Here is a 14,499-nt window from a genome sequence, read left to right as displayed (position 1 = left end):
CTGGGACCCCGAGGTACACTTTGTATGTTATGTTGTATGCCCACCTACCCCCGATGTCCCCATGTAAACACTGTAAATGACAGGATATAACTTTACCACAAAAGAGGCAGGCACCTTTGGCATCTCCCAGATTAAAAAGTCTAAACCTCCTCTTCACAAAAATGAATCCCATCCTCCGCTTCGATGTGCTCCCCCTGCCACCTTAAACTTCTGATAGTTGGCGCGATTGGCGCGATTCTTATTCCAATCATCGCAGGACTAGTGATCGTTTGCATACTTATCGCATCGGCATTGGGCTTGATTGACTGGGGTCGCTCTAGCTCCAAGAGGCAAGCGATTGCCAAGGTCGATCTAATCCCAGATTTAAGTGAGAAACCAGCCTCTCGGATTATGGAAAACGTACTCCGTACCGAAACTGATATTGAGGGGAAAAGACGCCTTGAAATTGAGATCGACTTCCTCGAGGAAATGTTGCATGCTCGCAGAGACAAGCTTGCACAGGTCAGTTAACTATCGATGCCCCGGTACCCTGACTTATGGCATGCTTGTTTCTTGCCTTTAGAACACCCTGAAGGCAGTGCATATGATTGTCGAACGTTTGAGAGAGCTGAGCTCACATCCCATTCGCTCTTGTTTACAGCACTAGACGTGTCTTACTGCACGAGTCCACGACTTAGAGGGCTGGTTTGTTCAATGATTATACATTCCTAACCCCTCTAAAGATCTCGGCTTCCCCGAGAAGCCCGAGATGATGAAAGTACAACACATTCAAACAAAGCGTGGGGGTGTCCAGTGGAGAGCCCCGCAGTACGGACATTTGCCGGAGAACTACAGACCGGTAGATGGCCCATAATATCGCTATCTGGGTCTTTGGAGTCGAGCTGACCGCATCATTTCTCGGGTTTTTACCGGAGCACCAAGCAAATGCCAAGTATTAGGGGATCGTAGCTATCTTTCAGCTTGAGCAGGGTTTATGTCGCTATAGGTGAAACCTATGTATATACTGCGAATTCCGGGGCAAAATAGCCCACCAATATCTCGATTCTCGACAACGTTGATGAGACAGTGGCCTCAAGAGCGACAGAAATAATGAACTTCTCTCGCTCTGGAGTTCGATGGTTGAAATAATATACCCCAACTCCGAGTGTGGAGACCACGGCCCTGGGGAATGCCGTGGTCTCCGCACTCACCACACGGTCCACCTTGGCAAAGGGAACCGAGGGAACTGAGAGAAGTATAAAAGGGCCGTATGTGTACATGACATTGTTCACTATCCAAGGCATCAGCATGTACTTCAAGAAGCTGATCACTTCAGCTGCAGCCCTGAGTGGCTGCGTCTGGGCCCAGAGCCAGGCTGGCATCGAGGATCTCGATGGCCCCGGCAATGACCTCTACGAAAAGGACCTGTCCAAATGCCCAGGATACAAGGCAACAAAGCAATGGGAGACTCATTCTGGCTTTTACGCAGAACTTTCTCTCGCAGGGCCAGCGTGCAATGTTTTCGGAACTGACCTTCCAGACTTGAAGCTGGAGGTGGAGTATCAGACCAGCGATCGACTCCACATCAAGATCTTGGACACCAACAACACGGTTTACCAGGTTCCAGACAGTGTCTTCCCGCGCCCTGGATTTGGCCAATGGTGTTCCCCGAAGGACTCCAAGCTCAAGTTTGACTTCAACGCCGACCCCTTCTCGTTCACCGTATCTCGGACTGACACCGGTGAGGTGCTCTTTGATACCACGGGCAACAAACTGGTGTTCGAGAGTCAATATGTCTATCTCAAGACACACCTGCCACAGAACCCGCATCTGTACGGTCTGGGCGAGCACAGCGACGCGTTCATGCTGAACACCACCAACTACACTCGGACGATCTACACCCGCGATGCCTACGGGACACCTCAGGGTGAGAACCTATACGGCGCTCACCCAATCTATTTCGACCACAGGAAGGATGGCACTCACGGAGTTTTCCTACTCAATTCCAACGGTATGGATATCTTCATCGACAACAAGGGTGGTCAGTACCTCGAGTATAACATCATCGGTGGTGTTCTTGATTTTTACTTCATTGCTGGCCCGTCCCCGCGCGATGTGGCCATTCAGTACGCGGAAATAGCCCAGCTCCCGTTGATGACGCCTTATTGGGGACTTGGTTACCACCAGTGCAAATACGGCTATCAAGACGTCTACGAGGTCGCCGCTGTCACGGCTAACTACTCCTCCAACAACATTCCTCTGGAAACCATCTGGACCGATATCGATTACATGGACCGTCGGCGCATCTTCACTATTGATCCAGAGAGGTTCCCGGCCAATTTGTACAAAGACCTAGTGGACACAATCCATTCGAGGGATCAACGTTACATAGTCATGGTCGATCCCGCCGTATTCTACAAGGAGTCCAACCCGGCACTCGATGCCGGTCTTAAATATGATACTTTCATGAAGGAAACGAATGGCTCCGAATACCAGGGAGTCGTCTGGTCCGGTCCCAGCTACTTCCCTGACTGGTTCCATCCCTCATCGCAGCAGTACTGGAATGAACAATTTTTGGAGTTTTTCGACGGAACGAATGGTCCGGACATTGACGCGTTATGGATCGACATGAACGAGCCCGCCAACTTCTTCAACCGCCCCTACCCCGGCAACAACACCACTCCGGAGAATTTCGCAGAGGTGGATGGTGACCCTCCGAAGCCGCCACCAGTCCGAGATGGACCGGATGCTCCTATCCCTGGGTTCCCGGACAGTCTTCAGCCGAACTTTGCTTCCGGCAAGTCAAATGAGAAGCGTGCAGCTGCTGTTGTCCAACATCATCAACCTCGGTCTAGTTCCCACCGCAACCTTGGTGCTGGCCATTGGCGCTCCGCCAAACCTCACTGGGCTCCCTCAAGTGCCAGCTGGCAGAATGGCAAAAAGACCGGCTCTGGGTGCGGGCCTGACGAGTGCAAAGGCCTTCCAAATCGCAAGTTAATCAGGCCGCCGTTCATGATTCAGAATGGCGCAGGGCCCACGCTTGCTGATAGCACTGCCGACACGGATCTGGTGCAGAGTGGCGGATACGTTCAATATGATACCCACAACCTTTATGGCGCTATGATGTCCTCGCATTCCCACAATGCCATGCGTGCCCGCCGCCCGGATGACCGCGCTTTGGTAATTACGAGAAGCACATTTGCTGGCTCCGGCAAGGACGTATCCCACTGGCTTGGTGGTAAGAATGATTCTGGCGTCTGCCCATACAATATTAACCATGACCCCATGCTAAATACTCTGCAGATAATGTTTCCGGATGGTCGTGGTACCGCCTATCCATCAGCCAGATCCTGCAGTTTGCATCGTTGTACCAAGTCCCTGTCGTGGGCCCCGATGTTTGCGGCTTCGGTGGTAATGTAACGGAGACGCTCTGTGCTAGGTAAGGACTGAATCCCCCTTTCATATAGGCGAATAGAGCTAATATGCCATATCGAGCAACAGATGGGCAGCTCTTGGCTCCTTCTACACGTTCTTCCGCAATCACGCCGAAATCTTCGCGAATCCCCAAGAGTTCTACCGTTGGCCGACAGTCGCCGAGGCCGCGCGCAAAGGAATCTCCATCAGATACCAACTCCGTAAGTAATTCACGCAGTCCCCTCTCCGAGAGGGGAGTCAGAACTGACAAATGATCCAGTCGACTACATCTACACCTCCATCTACAAACAGAACCAGACCGGCACTCCGGCCCTCAACCCTCTGTTCTTCAACTACCCGAACGACCCCAACACCTACCCCATCGACCTACAGTTCTTCTACGGCGACGGCATCCTGGTCAGTCCCGTTACAGAGGAAAACAGCACGAGCGTCAACTACTACCTCCCGGATGATATCTTCTACGAATGGGGCACCGGCAAACCCGTCCGCGGACGCGGCGAGTACGTCTCCGCCGAAGTCGACTACACCGACATCACGGTTCACTACAAGGGCGGCATTGTCTACCCGCAGCGCATCGAGAGCGCCAACACCACCACCGCACTGCGCAAGAAGGGCTTCAACATTGTCGTTGCGCCCGGTCTTGATGGCTGCGCTGAGGGCTCGCTGTATCTTGATGACGGCCAGTCGGTTGTGCAGGATAAGGTGTCGGAGATCGACTTTAAGTACGCACACGGCAAGCTCAGCATGACTGGCTCGTTCGAGTACGAGGCTGGTGTCACTATTGAGGCTATTACTGTTCTTGGGGTGGAGCGCGAGCCGAAGGGACTCCGTGATGTCGAGTATGATGATGAGAATAAGAAGCTCGTGCTTCATGTTGATGTGCCTCTGACGGGTAAGTCTCATATTAATGTTGCGTGATCTGATCTTAGCTTGGGGTGGATGTCGCTTTCGTATTGGCGGGGGTAACCTACTATATATATATTCTTTCTTGATTAGTGGGTTCAACAGACAAGAAATCGTACAAGATCTTACAAAAGAGTCATTCTTTCGTGGTGAATATAGACTAGGAGAGTAGAAAATTGAGAGCAGCGAGAGAAATTCCTCCATATCAAACTCTTAGAATGCCATCCCAACCTAGAAGAGACCTAGAATAGCAGGTAAAAGCTACTATAGTTCCTCCAACAAATGACCCGCCTCAGCCGATGCTTTCTATAATATTTTGCTTTTGATTATAATATACAACCCACTAGTAATGGCGGTTAGTTTATATTATCAATCTCGATATTAGTGCAGCCACGGTGTATGTTATATTCATGTTCATATATTCCCAAATAAATACTTCGTTAATTCATTCTCAGACCAATCCAGAACCCCAAAAACATAAGAACACCGAGATATCAAAATCACAATGCCCAACGCCTGGCCAAAAAAAAACAAACAAACAAACAAAACCTCTCCTTCCTATCCCAATTCAATTCTTCTTATTCTCCGGGATGAATCAGCTGCTAGCTAAGTCACATAGTCGATTCTCAACGAGCCTCCCCAACAGATCGACAGCGTCGCCTCTTTGTTCCAACCCATCCAGAGATGGCATCGGTCTCAGACTCATCTTCCTTAGAGGAAGGTTGGAAAATAGATCCGATTGAGGCGAGGGCAGTTTGGAGCCATGAAGTTGTATTTTGGGGGGTTGGGCCTGTGGGCGTGTTTGATGGCTGCATGGTTGAGGTTGAGGTTGAGTGAGGGGTTGGGATGGTGAGATGCGGGGTTTGTAGTTTGTGGGTTTGTAGGTTGTGGGTTTGTAGTTTGATAAGAGCAGGTCTTATTTGTAAATGGTATATTTGTATATTTGTGCTAGGAAATAATAGTAGACAATAGACTGGTATGTCGGGGTGCAGAGTGTAAGATGGATGTAGAGGTTCGGGGGGTAAGCTTAGGATATTTAAGGGCACCAGACACAACACCACATCACATGCAGGACAATCAGAAAGCAGAAACAAAGCCCACATCTAAATTCACCTGCATAAATACCCCAAGTCTGGATTGCATATCATTTGCTACTCTCAACCCTCTTCTTGGGGTTGCTCGTAACTTCGGTCATGCTGCTTTCTCTTGATTGGTGATGTGGTTACACATTGTGTCGATCTATTGATTTGGACATGAATATCGGGCTTTCAGATATATGATTTATATGATTCTCGTATTCGATTGGCTATTGGACGAGTTCTTTGCTTTTGATAGATGCTGTATTACCTTGAATGCTCGAGAATCTGGAAAGATATGGAAATGCATACAATTTAGGCTGTAGACAGGTTATCCAAGACATTTTCTTTGTTGAGGTGTTTCATAGGAATACCTAATTAGACTTAGACACTTAGAAGCAGTCATTACATCGTATAACTTTAAGGCTTCCATCTTGAAGAACTAAGCAATTATTTTCAATACTATGGCTAGATGTATCTAGACGAAATCATCACCCATCAAATAATTAGTCAAATTATTAGTGAGATACATACAAGATAGGAGGGTACACCAAGCCCCCTAGCCGGTAGTCGAAGTAGACAAAGAAAACTATATATTGAAGGATAGAGGCATGAAGACATCCCGTTCGTGTATGAGAATGTCCCGTTGTATGGAAGTTGTATGCAAGAATGAAGATACCGACAAGAGAAACAGAATCCAGCCAGAGAAAAAAGAATTGCGCAGGCAATGCGTTTGCAGCCCAAAATAACAAATATATATATCCATATGGCCAAAAGAAGATCCAGGAAGAAAAAAAAAAACCAGGCACTGGGGTCCAAGAACCTCTGAAGTGATGTCATGACAAAGAAGTGAAAGGGTTAGACTGGAGAGAAAAGACATGTTGCTATACGGGGTATTCAATGGGCAAGACAGAAAGTCGAATCAAACAGATTGGGAAAAGATCATTCGAAGTGTGCGCGGACCAACCAAGACATGGTGACCCATCCAAAAAGAGAAACATATCCGTCTTCATTCTTCATCCGGGGGCGCAGCCGTAGCATCAGTGGCTGGCACTGCGTCTCCCGGTGTCGGAAACTGCGGACTTGAGAGCGAATCTATACTGTCAGGACTGCCGCTACCCCATGAATCTTCCCGCATGATTTGCGCGACACCGGGCAGGCTTGGCTTGGTTTCCGGGTGACCAGATTTATTAGCCGGACGGGAGCCCGACGGCGATGGGGGATCCACTTGTGATGGTTCTTTGCGGTAGCCACCTTGCATCGGACTGGCTGATGTATCGACAGCTGGCGAGGCGGGACGAGGAGAGTCCATGAACCCACGCCATTTGCGCCAGCCTTCAAAGTCAATCAAGGCTTGCATGCAGCCCCACTCTGTCACTTTCTGCTCAAGCCAAGGGAATCCAACGGGCTAGTCGAGAAATGTTAGCATAATATTTGAGAAGAAAAAAAAAGGCTCCATAAGGAGCGGGACTTACCTTGGTCAAGAAATCGTTGCAGCCAGCAGCCAGCGCCTCATGTCGGTCACTTTGTAAACTGCTAGCTGTCAACGCGACAATAATGACCGGACTCCGGAATAGCGAGAGGTCTGACAGAGTGTCCTCTTCACTGACCGTACGGTGAAGGCCCGGTCTTCTGTCCGCGGCAGAGGCATTGGACGCGCTAAAACGACCAGAGGCTGTCTTTGGGAAGACACCAATACCATTTAAGCGCTCCAGGCGCCGGATCTCCTTGGTGGCTTCCAGACCGTTCATCACGGGCAGCTGGATGTCCATCAGGACCAAATGGAATCCGCCTTGTCTCCATTTCCGCACTGCCTCTTCGCCGTTCATTGCACATTTCCAGCGCACCTTCAACCTTTTCATGAAGGCCTCCAAAAGCTTCTGGTTAATAATATTATCTTCCACAATGAGGACATTAATTGGCGGAACGGTGCCGTCGATCAACCCGCCAAACATAGCACCGGGGGAGGTGGCCGCTTTTGATTTTCGGACGCGTGGTGATGCAGCAGCTGCTGGGGGAGTGTGTGATTTCACCTGCGGAGATTCTACCGGCGGTACCGCCACCGGGGGTGTTGGAATTGCGGGAGCAGTGGGAGCTGGGATAGGTTGGGAATGAGGAGTAGCACCAGTTTCTATGGATGTCAGTGGCCATGCTGAGCAAAGTGAAGTTGTTTGAGAACGTACCTGTTATGCCGGGAGTTTGGGTGTTTTGGTTGTGAAGAATAGTGGGAGAATTTGTTTTGTGTCTCGTCAACGGAGGTCGTTGATGTCGTGTCCTACGGCTCCCCGGTGATGGCAGCAAAGGAGCAACCCCAGTGTTGAGTATGGAAATTGACGGCGCACTAGCCGCTGCGGACGCAGCTCCCGAGTGTGAAGACGGTGTGCCGGCGTTCACATTGACCGGCGGCATGAGAGGGAAGTAATCGCCATTCTCGCCGGGTTCCGAGTGGTGATGTTGATAGATCGAATGGCGTGGCGATGGCTTTGGAGTCCGATGTGACGGGGCATCAATCACCAATGCCTCCTCAACTTTTTGTCCACCAGGGTAGTATGTATCGAGTATAGATGACAGGACTTCCTCCGGGCTCAAGAGGCGTTCATCGTGACCTGGTCGATTCGTACCCTCTCGTGGCGAAACCCGGATAGCGATATCGGGCGAGTCAAAGCTTCTCCCTAATGAGTTCCCGTATTTCATGATGACTTGGTCGCGTAGCTCATCTACCACCGCATCCTCCCTGCACGGCACCAAGGTGGCCGAGCCACCAGGCCGTTTGACCCAAATCCGACGTGTGACCATTTCGCGAGGAACGAGGGGTGTGAAACTACTGTCCTGATCTCCCGGAGAGAAAAGACTTGCCTCCAATAGCCCACTGATCAAGTGTTGGTGTGTTGCTGGGAGAAGAGATTGACGACGGATCGCAAGGCTCGGGCGCTTACTTGAGGGAGGAAAGTAGGAGGTAGAAGGTCGTCGATCATTCGTAGGCTGCTCAGGAACGGTATCCAAGGTCGGAGTCAATTGAGTCTCGGCTGGGATTGGAGTTTGAGCTTTCAAGTGTGTGGAGTGGAAGGAGGTGCTATCGGAATACTGAGGAGTCGATAACGGAGGGGTTTCAAAGGGAGACGGAGGATCGCCCGAGATAGGAGTTGGCAAGGAAGAATTGTATGGCTCGGTCGACGGCGTACAATTGCGAGTTCCTGTGTGATGAGGCTGTTCGGAAGGCGCAGACACGGAGGAATCCCGTTTCTTGTTGGCTCCTGATGGGATTTCCTCTATCTGACGGTCACGAGAAGGACCGATCTCCAAATTGGAAGATACGATGCTATAAGCCGGGGATTTGTTGGAGTCGAGAGGGCCCGAGGGGGGTTTTTGGTTGAAGTGGGCACTCGGATCCGCATCCGCTTTTGGAGATAATCGTCCAAGCAACTTCGCCTTCAGACGTGATATCCGTTCTGGCATCGTGGATCTTCATATCATTTCTGAGTGAAGTTGAAAGAAAACAGATTCTTCTCTGTTGTTTTCTGTTCGGATAAGGACAATATCGTACTTTTTTCGAACTTTTCGAGCTTTCCCAACTTTCCCAACTTTCCCCTGTAAATAAATATAGCATCAAATGTTGAAAGATGATGCATCAAAAGGTTAAAGAAGTTGGGAGGAGGGGGAACTGTGATGCCTTTGGGCACAGTCACGTTAGCTGCTGATCTCCCGGCTAAAAAATCAAAGCTATGGCCTTTTTAAGGCTAATGCTGGACTTACAAGGATGGAGTTTGGAGTTCAGTATAGATATATATCTATATCTATATATATAAAACACTTAGGCATCTAAATTGTGGGGGTTGTTTTTCAGTTAGGCCAAAAAAAGTACATATATATAGAGAGAGAGAGAGAGCTAAAATACTTCAGCTCGTATATAGCACTTTTATTGCAGCACCTCTAGGGAGCTAGGTCAAAACCAAGGCAACCTGATTCATATTCAACATAAATAGTTGAGAATTGAATTCGATAACATCATTCACATATAGCTGCTATACCAAACGGCCGAAGTGACACGCCCTGAGAGCTTAGCCAGAGGCAGGGCCGATGGTTCTCAGAGTCACCGGAATATTCCTAAGAGCTGCATCTGCCGTTGCACTCCATAGCAAGATATACCATCCATCTTGTCCGGTAGGTTGGGCGTAAAAGTTGACGTTGTCCTGGCTGCACATAACATATTTCCCATATAAAGTCCACACATTGGTTTGTGGTGCCGACACGCTTGTGTTCGTCGCAACTGTGTTATTATTCGGCTGGCCGCTTGGGGAGGTAAAGATGACCGGACAAGCCATCGAGCCAGTATCGCTCAGTCCCAACAGATTGGTGCTGGAGGCTACACCCGCTGTGGTGAATACTGCAGATTCTGCAATGGTATTCGTGGTATCGGGGTGAGCAACCCAGGTGTTTCGGTTGTCGCCAAACGTCACTGTAGCTAAATCAGACACCCTCCCTTCATAGAGACTCCGAGTTCAAGACTTACAAGAAACTGGGAACTTGCTGGTTGCGTTTGACATGGCCAGATTACCGATCTGAGCTTGGCCTGTTACGCAAATAGAATTAATAGTGATCTCTTTAGGGGCGAGAGATATTTACCATCCGCATAGAAGATAGGCAACCCGTCAATATTGCTGCCATAGGCATATAAACTCCATGGACCATTGGCCTGTCGCTTCTCCATTGGATGCGCCGAGCTAACTGCAAAGGTCGCAACGACCACAGCAAAGATAATCGAAATCATGTTTTGAAACAGATGTCAAGAGGCTTTTGGTTTGATAGATATACTGCCATGTATTCAGAGTTGGACGCTTTGGAAATCGGCTTCTATATATCTCTGCCCCCCGAATGGGGGGCCTGTTATTTCCCTGAAAGCGCAGTGGGACGAACTCAGGGCTAACTTGGTAAGCTGAGCCATATATTTGAAGATGGTATTATTATGACAGAACTTCTGGCTTGGATATTTTAGGAATCCCTGATCTTGTCATCCTGTATTGCCTATCCTATATATCCTGAGACCACCTTGATTAAAAATCCCTTCCAAGGCTGACCTAGCTGAATAGACACTGCCCAGATGGGGCGCTTGGTTGCACCATACTGTCTCACGTATTGAGTCAGATCTATATCCATGCCCAAGATTGGCTCGCCATCATCCTCGGTCAATTTGTCTCTGAGTAATCATGAGCGTTATGTCCACGGGGCAAAGACTGGAATTGCCCTCATGTCACGCAACCTGGTCTCCAAGGCTTTAAACAGCCAGGATGGACATTCAGACACACGAGATCAGGGACCCTGCGTCGAGGATCTGAAAAGGAAAAGACCTGATCACGATAATGTATGGCCCACGTGAATTTGGTGCTACAGATTGGAGCGGCACACAGGGGCTTGAACTAGAAGCTAGACACCATGAAAATCGTTTGACTTCATCACACTGATTGTCAGTGAAACATATTGTCTTGCTATTCAAGCATGAATCATTGGAACATGCCCACTTACACAATCTATTTGTGACAGACACGAAGTTTGCCTCACGCTGAGACTGAGCTGGATGGCCTTAGCTCCGTCATGGATCGATGCGTAATAGCCTTCAGTATTCATATGGATCCCTGAGATATGCTCACTTGAACAATCTATTTGGGGCAAACACGAAGTTTTACTCCATGCTGAAACCAAACCAGAGGCCTTAACTCCCTCTAGGCTATTATTTCTGCTTTCGTCTGTTGGAGATGACAATATGCTAGCATTCCCTAGCAATGTACGAGGCGGAATACGACTGGATTGCCTTGGAGTCAGAATAGGCGTTCGTAAAATATCAGCTTGAGTCTCTAAGGGAGGTATATAAATCCCTTCCATGACTTGATGGAATAAGTACTAACCATCCTTCTAGAAGGCAAATACCAACAGTCTTATTTGAAGAGCTTGATAGCGAGTTATCATGAGATTTTCACCCATTATCATCTTAGCCAATTTATTTGGTGTTGGCATTGCCTACCCCAATTACTCCCACAAACCATCTACAACGCTGCGACCAATTGCCACAAGATCTCGGGTTCCAAATACTCATGGAGCTACCGGGACTCCATGTGCAGGAAATACCTCCAACGACAGATCTGTCTGGTGCGATTACAGCATCGACACAGACTATGAAAATGTCGTCCCAGACACAGGTGTTACGCGCGAATACTGGTTTGAGGTTAAAGAAGTCACAATATCTCCCGACGGATTTATGCCTCCACGTCTAGCCATGACCATCAATGGCACCTTGCCTGGCCCACCTCTTGTTGCAGACTGGGGTGATTGGGTCATCGTCCACGTAACCAACCATCTGTACCAGGCAATGAATGGTTCGAGTATTCACTGGCACGGTATTCGTCAGAACTACACAAATCCCAATGATGGTGTTCCCTCCATCACCCAATGTCCTATTGCTCCCGGCTCGACTATGACCTATAAATGGCGAGCTGGCCAGTATGGATCCTCGTGGTATCACTCTCATGTTGGTCTGCAAGCCTGGGAGGGTGTATATGGTGCTATCATTATCAATGGACCGGCAACTGCAAATTATGATGTGGACAAGGGTGCATTGTTCCTGAGTGATTGGACGCATGAAACCGTGGACCAATTGCACCAAGATGTCCAAATACGTGGCCCTGTCAAAAAGTTGTCGAATGGACTCATCAATGGCAAGAATGTCTATGGAAACGGTACAAATACTACTGGGTCTCCTTTCCACATGAAAGTAGAAAAGGGCAAATCCTACCGGTTGCGACTCGTGAACCCTTCAATCGACACGCATTGGAAGTTTACTATTGATAACCACACAATGACCGTCATTGCAATGGATCTTGTTCCTATAAAGCCATTTACCACAAACGTGATCAGCCTTGGAATGGGTTCGTTGCTCGGCCCCCATTGTCCAAACATACAAATCCAGCTAATATTCTAATAGGTCAACGGTATGACATTATCATCACAGCCAACCAAGAATCCGTAGCTGAATCCTTCTGGATGAGAGCTATACCCGCCGAGAAATGCTCACAGAACGAAATGGCCGATAATATTCGAGGCATCGTTTACTATGGCAACACGCCCAAACAACCGCGCACGCTGTCATACACCTTCACAAACGTAAACGTATGTGAAGACGAACTTTTGACGAATCTAGTTCCGCACGTCCCCAAAAACGTCGATCCACCAGTTTCGCCAGTTTGGGATAAAAACGTAACAGTGAGCAATACCAGGAACGCAGAGAATTTCTTCCGCTGGCGGTTCAACTCCACCTCTATGAACGTGAGCTGGGAGAACCCGACCCTGATGCAAGTCTACCACCACGAATTGGGCTTCTCTAATTCAAGTGGCATGATTGAGTTACCCTTCAAGGATAAATGGGTATATCTCTTCATTCAAAACACTGCCGTCACTCACCCCATCCATCTTCACGGCCACGACTTCTCCATCTTGGCACAGGGACAGCCTGGGCCTGGGACGTCACAGTGGGATGGTTCTATCATTACGGAGAACCCCCCGCGTCGAGATACGGCTGTGCTCGCTGGGAATGGGTGGCTGCTTATTGCATTCAAGACGAATAACCCCGGCGCGTGGTTGATGCACTGTCATATTGGATGGCATGTTGACGAGGGTCTGGCGTTACAGTTCATTGAGCGGCATGATGAGATTCGGGATCTCGTTGATTATACTCCGTTCAATGAGAATTGTGTTGCGTGGGATAAATATGTCAATGCGCAGAATATTGTACAGGACGACTCCGGGGTCTGAGACTGCGGGATTTATGTGCTAGATGATACTATGGAGATAATAAAGAGTGGATGTATTAGATATATATAGACTGCGGTGGTGGCAACGCCTTGTTTTTATGTGACTGTTTTGGTATTCTTTCAACATTGCATTTCCAATATCACCTCGGTTTCCACCTCAGTTTACTCTCACTGTTATAATCTCAAAATTGAAGGTCCAAGGGTGGTTAACCAAGGCCTGTAGTTGGCGGCACTGAAGATCGGATGACAACCCATATCCACCAAGCCCGTGGGGGTGGGGGCAGGTAGAGAAGTTGACAATACGTAGTAATATAATTAGTACTAAGTTGAGTAGCGGCAGTGCGCGTGGATGGAATTGTTCTGGTCGTTGGCCAAGTTGGGGAGTCCGGCGTCGACGCTGTGCCTATGTTCGCCGCTCTGTTGCATACGTGCATTGTTCGTGGTATTCTGGCTGCCAGTCGCAACCAATTTCGGGAGTTGGTTCGCTTCATTGACGAGCATGAGATTGTGCCGGCGGTCGATGATGTGGTGTTCAAGTTGGCTGAGGCAAAGAGCGCATACAGACGCCTCAAGGAAAAGAAACACCTTGCTAAAGTTTTGATCGAGATTGATTGACCTTCTAAATCGGGGTGTATCAATTCCGTTATATAGGAATATCCCTCCTTACAGTGAAAAGGTGGATAGGCCATGTTACTTCTGCTTCCCACGGTCATTCCCCTTCGGGGTACTCCGTATTCATATCCACCCCCTTCCCCACCACCCCCGCTTTGATTTGACATATCTCATGCCATAATCCGTATAGCGAGATTAAATAGGGCTATTATACACCCTAATGGGGGAGGCCCAAAAATGGGTGTTCTAGAACATGGCCCCGCGGGGGTGTCCAACCTTGGAAGTGCCCAGGTGGATTCGACAAATTACAAATTACGTAGACACATACGTACATCCACATAGCCCTAGAAAACACACAATATAGTGAATTGCACTGTTCTAGAGTCAAGACATCGCTATCCTAACGTATAGATACCATCTCACATGTTTATCTTTTCATGTAGGAAAGTCATTCATCAAGATCAAAAGACCCCAATTCTAAACTCGATTCCAACATGACAAATGGAGAATAGCACCTCAACCGTGAAGGAGCATAAAGGACAGACGCGGGATAACCACCCGCTAGAGTAAAAAGCAAAATAAACCCCAAATCACAAAAAAAAAAAAAAAAAACCGTACCAAGAAGAGAAAAGACATACAACACAGAAAAAGGAGGCCATCAAGACATCACGTTAAAGGAACCAAAAAAAATACAC

General features: G+C 48.5%; 8 protein-coding genes across 8 annotated transcripts; 5 read left to right on the top strand and 3 right to left on the bottom strand.

Moving 5' to 3' along the window:
* Positions 1-183: 183 nt before the first annotated feature.
* On the top strand, positions 184-510 carry N7516_008612 (uncharacterized protein; the record flags this gene model as incomplete). The annotated part of the gene is made up of 1 exon (XM_057221331.1): positions 184-510. One exon carries the CDS (start codon positions 184-186, stop codon positions 508-510), a length of 327 nt encoding a protein of 108 aa, XP_057071603.1.
* A 777-nt stretch (positions 511-1,287) lies between these two features.
* Positions 1,288-4,332, top strand: N7516_008611 (glycoside hydrolase family 31 protein; the record flags this gene model as incomplete). Its single annotated transcript, XM_057221330.1, has 4 exons — positions 1,288-3,217; positions 3,283-3,418; positions 3,481-3,614; positions 3,674-4,332. The coding sequence occupies 4 exons, from the start codon at positions 1,288-1,290 to the stop codon at positions 4,330-4,332; spliced, it is 2,859 nt and encodes a 952-aa protein (XP_057071602.1).
* Positions 4,333-4,943: 611 nt separating this feature from the next.
* On the bottom strand, positions 4,944-5,132 carry N7516_008610 (uncharacterized protein; the record flags this gene model as incomplete). Its single annotated transcript, XM_057221329.1, has 1 exon — positions 4,944-5,132. The coding sequence occupies one exon, from the start codon at positions 5,130-5,132 to the stop codon at positions 4,944-4,946; it is 189 nt and encodes a 62-aa protein (XP_057071601.1).
* A 1,270-nt stretch (positions 5,133-6,402) lies between these two features.
* Positions 6,403-8,849, bottom strand: N7516_008609 (response regulator; the record flags this gene model as incomplete). The annotated part of the gene is made up of 3 exons (XM_057221328.1): positions 6,403-6,801; positions 6,869-7,524; positions 7,577-8,849. The coding sequence occupies 3 exons, from the start codon at positions 8,847-8,849 to the stop codon at positions 6,403-6,405; spliced, it is 2,328 nt and encodes a 775-aa protein (XP_057071600.1).
* Positions 8,850-9,451: 602 nt separating this feature from the next.
* N7516_008608 (uncharacterized protein) lies at positions 9,452-10,161 on the bottom strand (the record flags this gene model as incomplete). Its single annotated transcript, XM_057221327.1, has 3 exons — positions 9,452-9,849; positions 9,904-9,963; positions 10,017-10,161. 3 exons carry the CDS (start codon positions 10,159-10,161, stop codon positions 9,452-9,454), a joined length of 603 nt encoding a protein of 200 aa, XP_057071599.1.
* Positions 10,162-10,545: 384 nt separating this feature from the next.
* N7516_008607 (uncharacterized protein) lies at positions 10,546-10,767 on the top strand (the record flags this gene model as incomplete). The annotated part of the gene is made up of 1 exon (XM_057221326.1): positions 10,546-10,767. One exon carries the CDS (start codon positions 10,546-10,548, stop codon positions 10,765-10,767), a length of 222 nt encoding a protein of 73 aa, XP_057071598.1.
* Positions 10,768-11,352: 585 nt separating this feature from the next.
* Positions 11,353-13,193, top strand: N7516_008606 (uncharacterized protein; the record flags this gene model as incomplete). The annotated part of the gene is made up of 2 exons (XM_057221325.1): positions 11,353-12,310; positions 12,367-13,193. The coding sequence occupies 2 exons, from the start codon at positions 11,353-11,355 to the stop codon at positions 13,191-13,193; spliced, it is 1,785 nt and encodes a 594-aa protein (XP_057071597.1).
* A 404-nt stretch (positions 13,194-13,597) lies between these two features.
* N7516_008605 (uncharacterized protein) lies at positions 13,598-13,807 on the top strand (the record flags this gene model as incomplete). The annotated part of the gene is made up of 1 exon (XM_057221324.1): positions 13,598-13,807. One exon carries the CDS (start codon positions 13,598-13,600, stop codon positions 13,805-13,807), a length of 210 nt encoding a protein of 69 aa, XP_057071596.1.
* Positions 13,808-14,499: the final 692 nt, after the last annotated feature.

The sequence above is a fragment of the Penicillium verrucosum genome (assembly GCF_028828655.1).
Source record: "Penicillium verrucosum strain IBT 35672 chromosome Unknown utg000003l_segment0_segment0, whole genome shotgun sequence".
Taxonomy (NCBI): Eukaryota; Fungi; Ascomycota; class Eurotiomycetes; order Eurotiales; family Aspergillaceae; genus Penicillium; species Penicillium verrucosum.
Note: the sequence above shows the minus strand (reverse complement) of the source record. Positions and strands in the feature narration are given on the sequence as shown.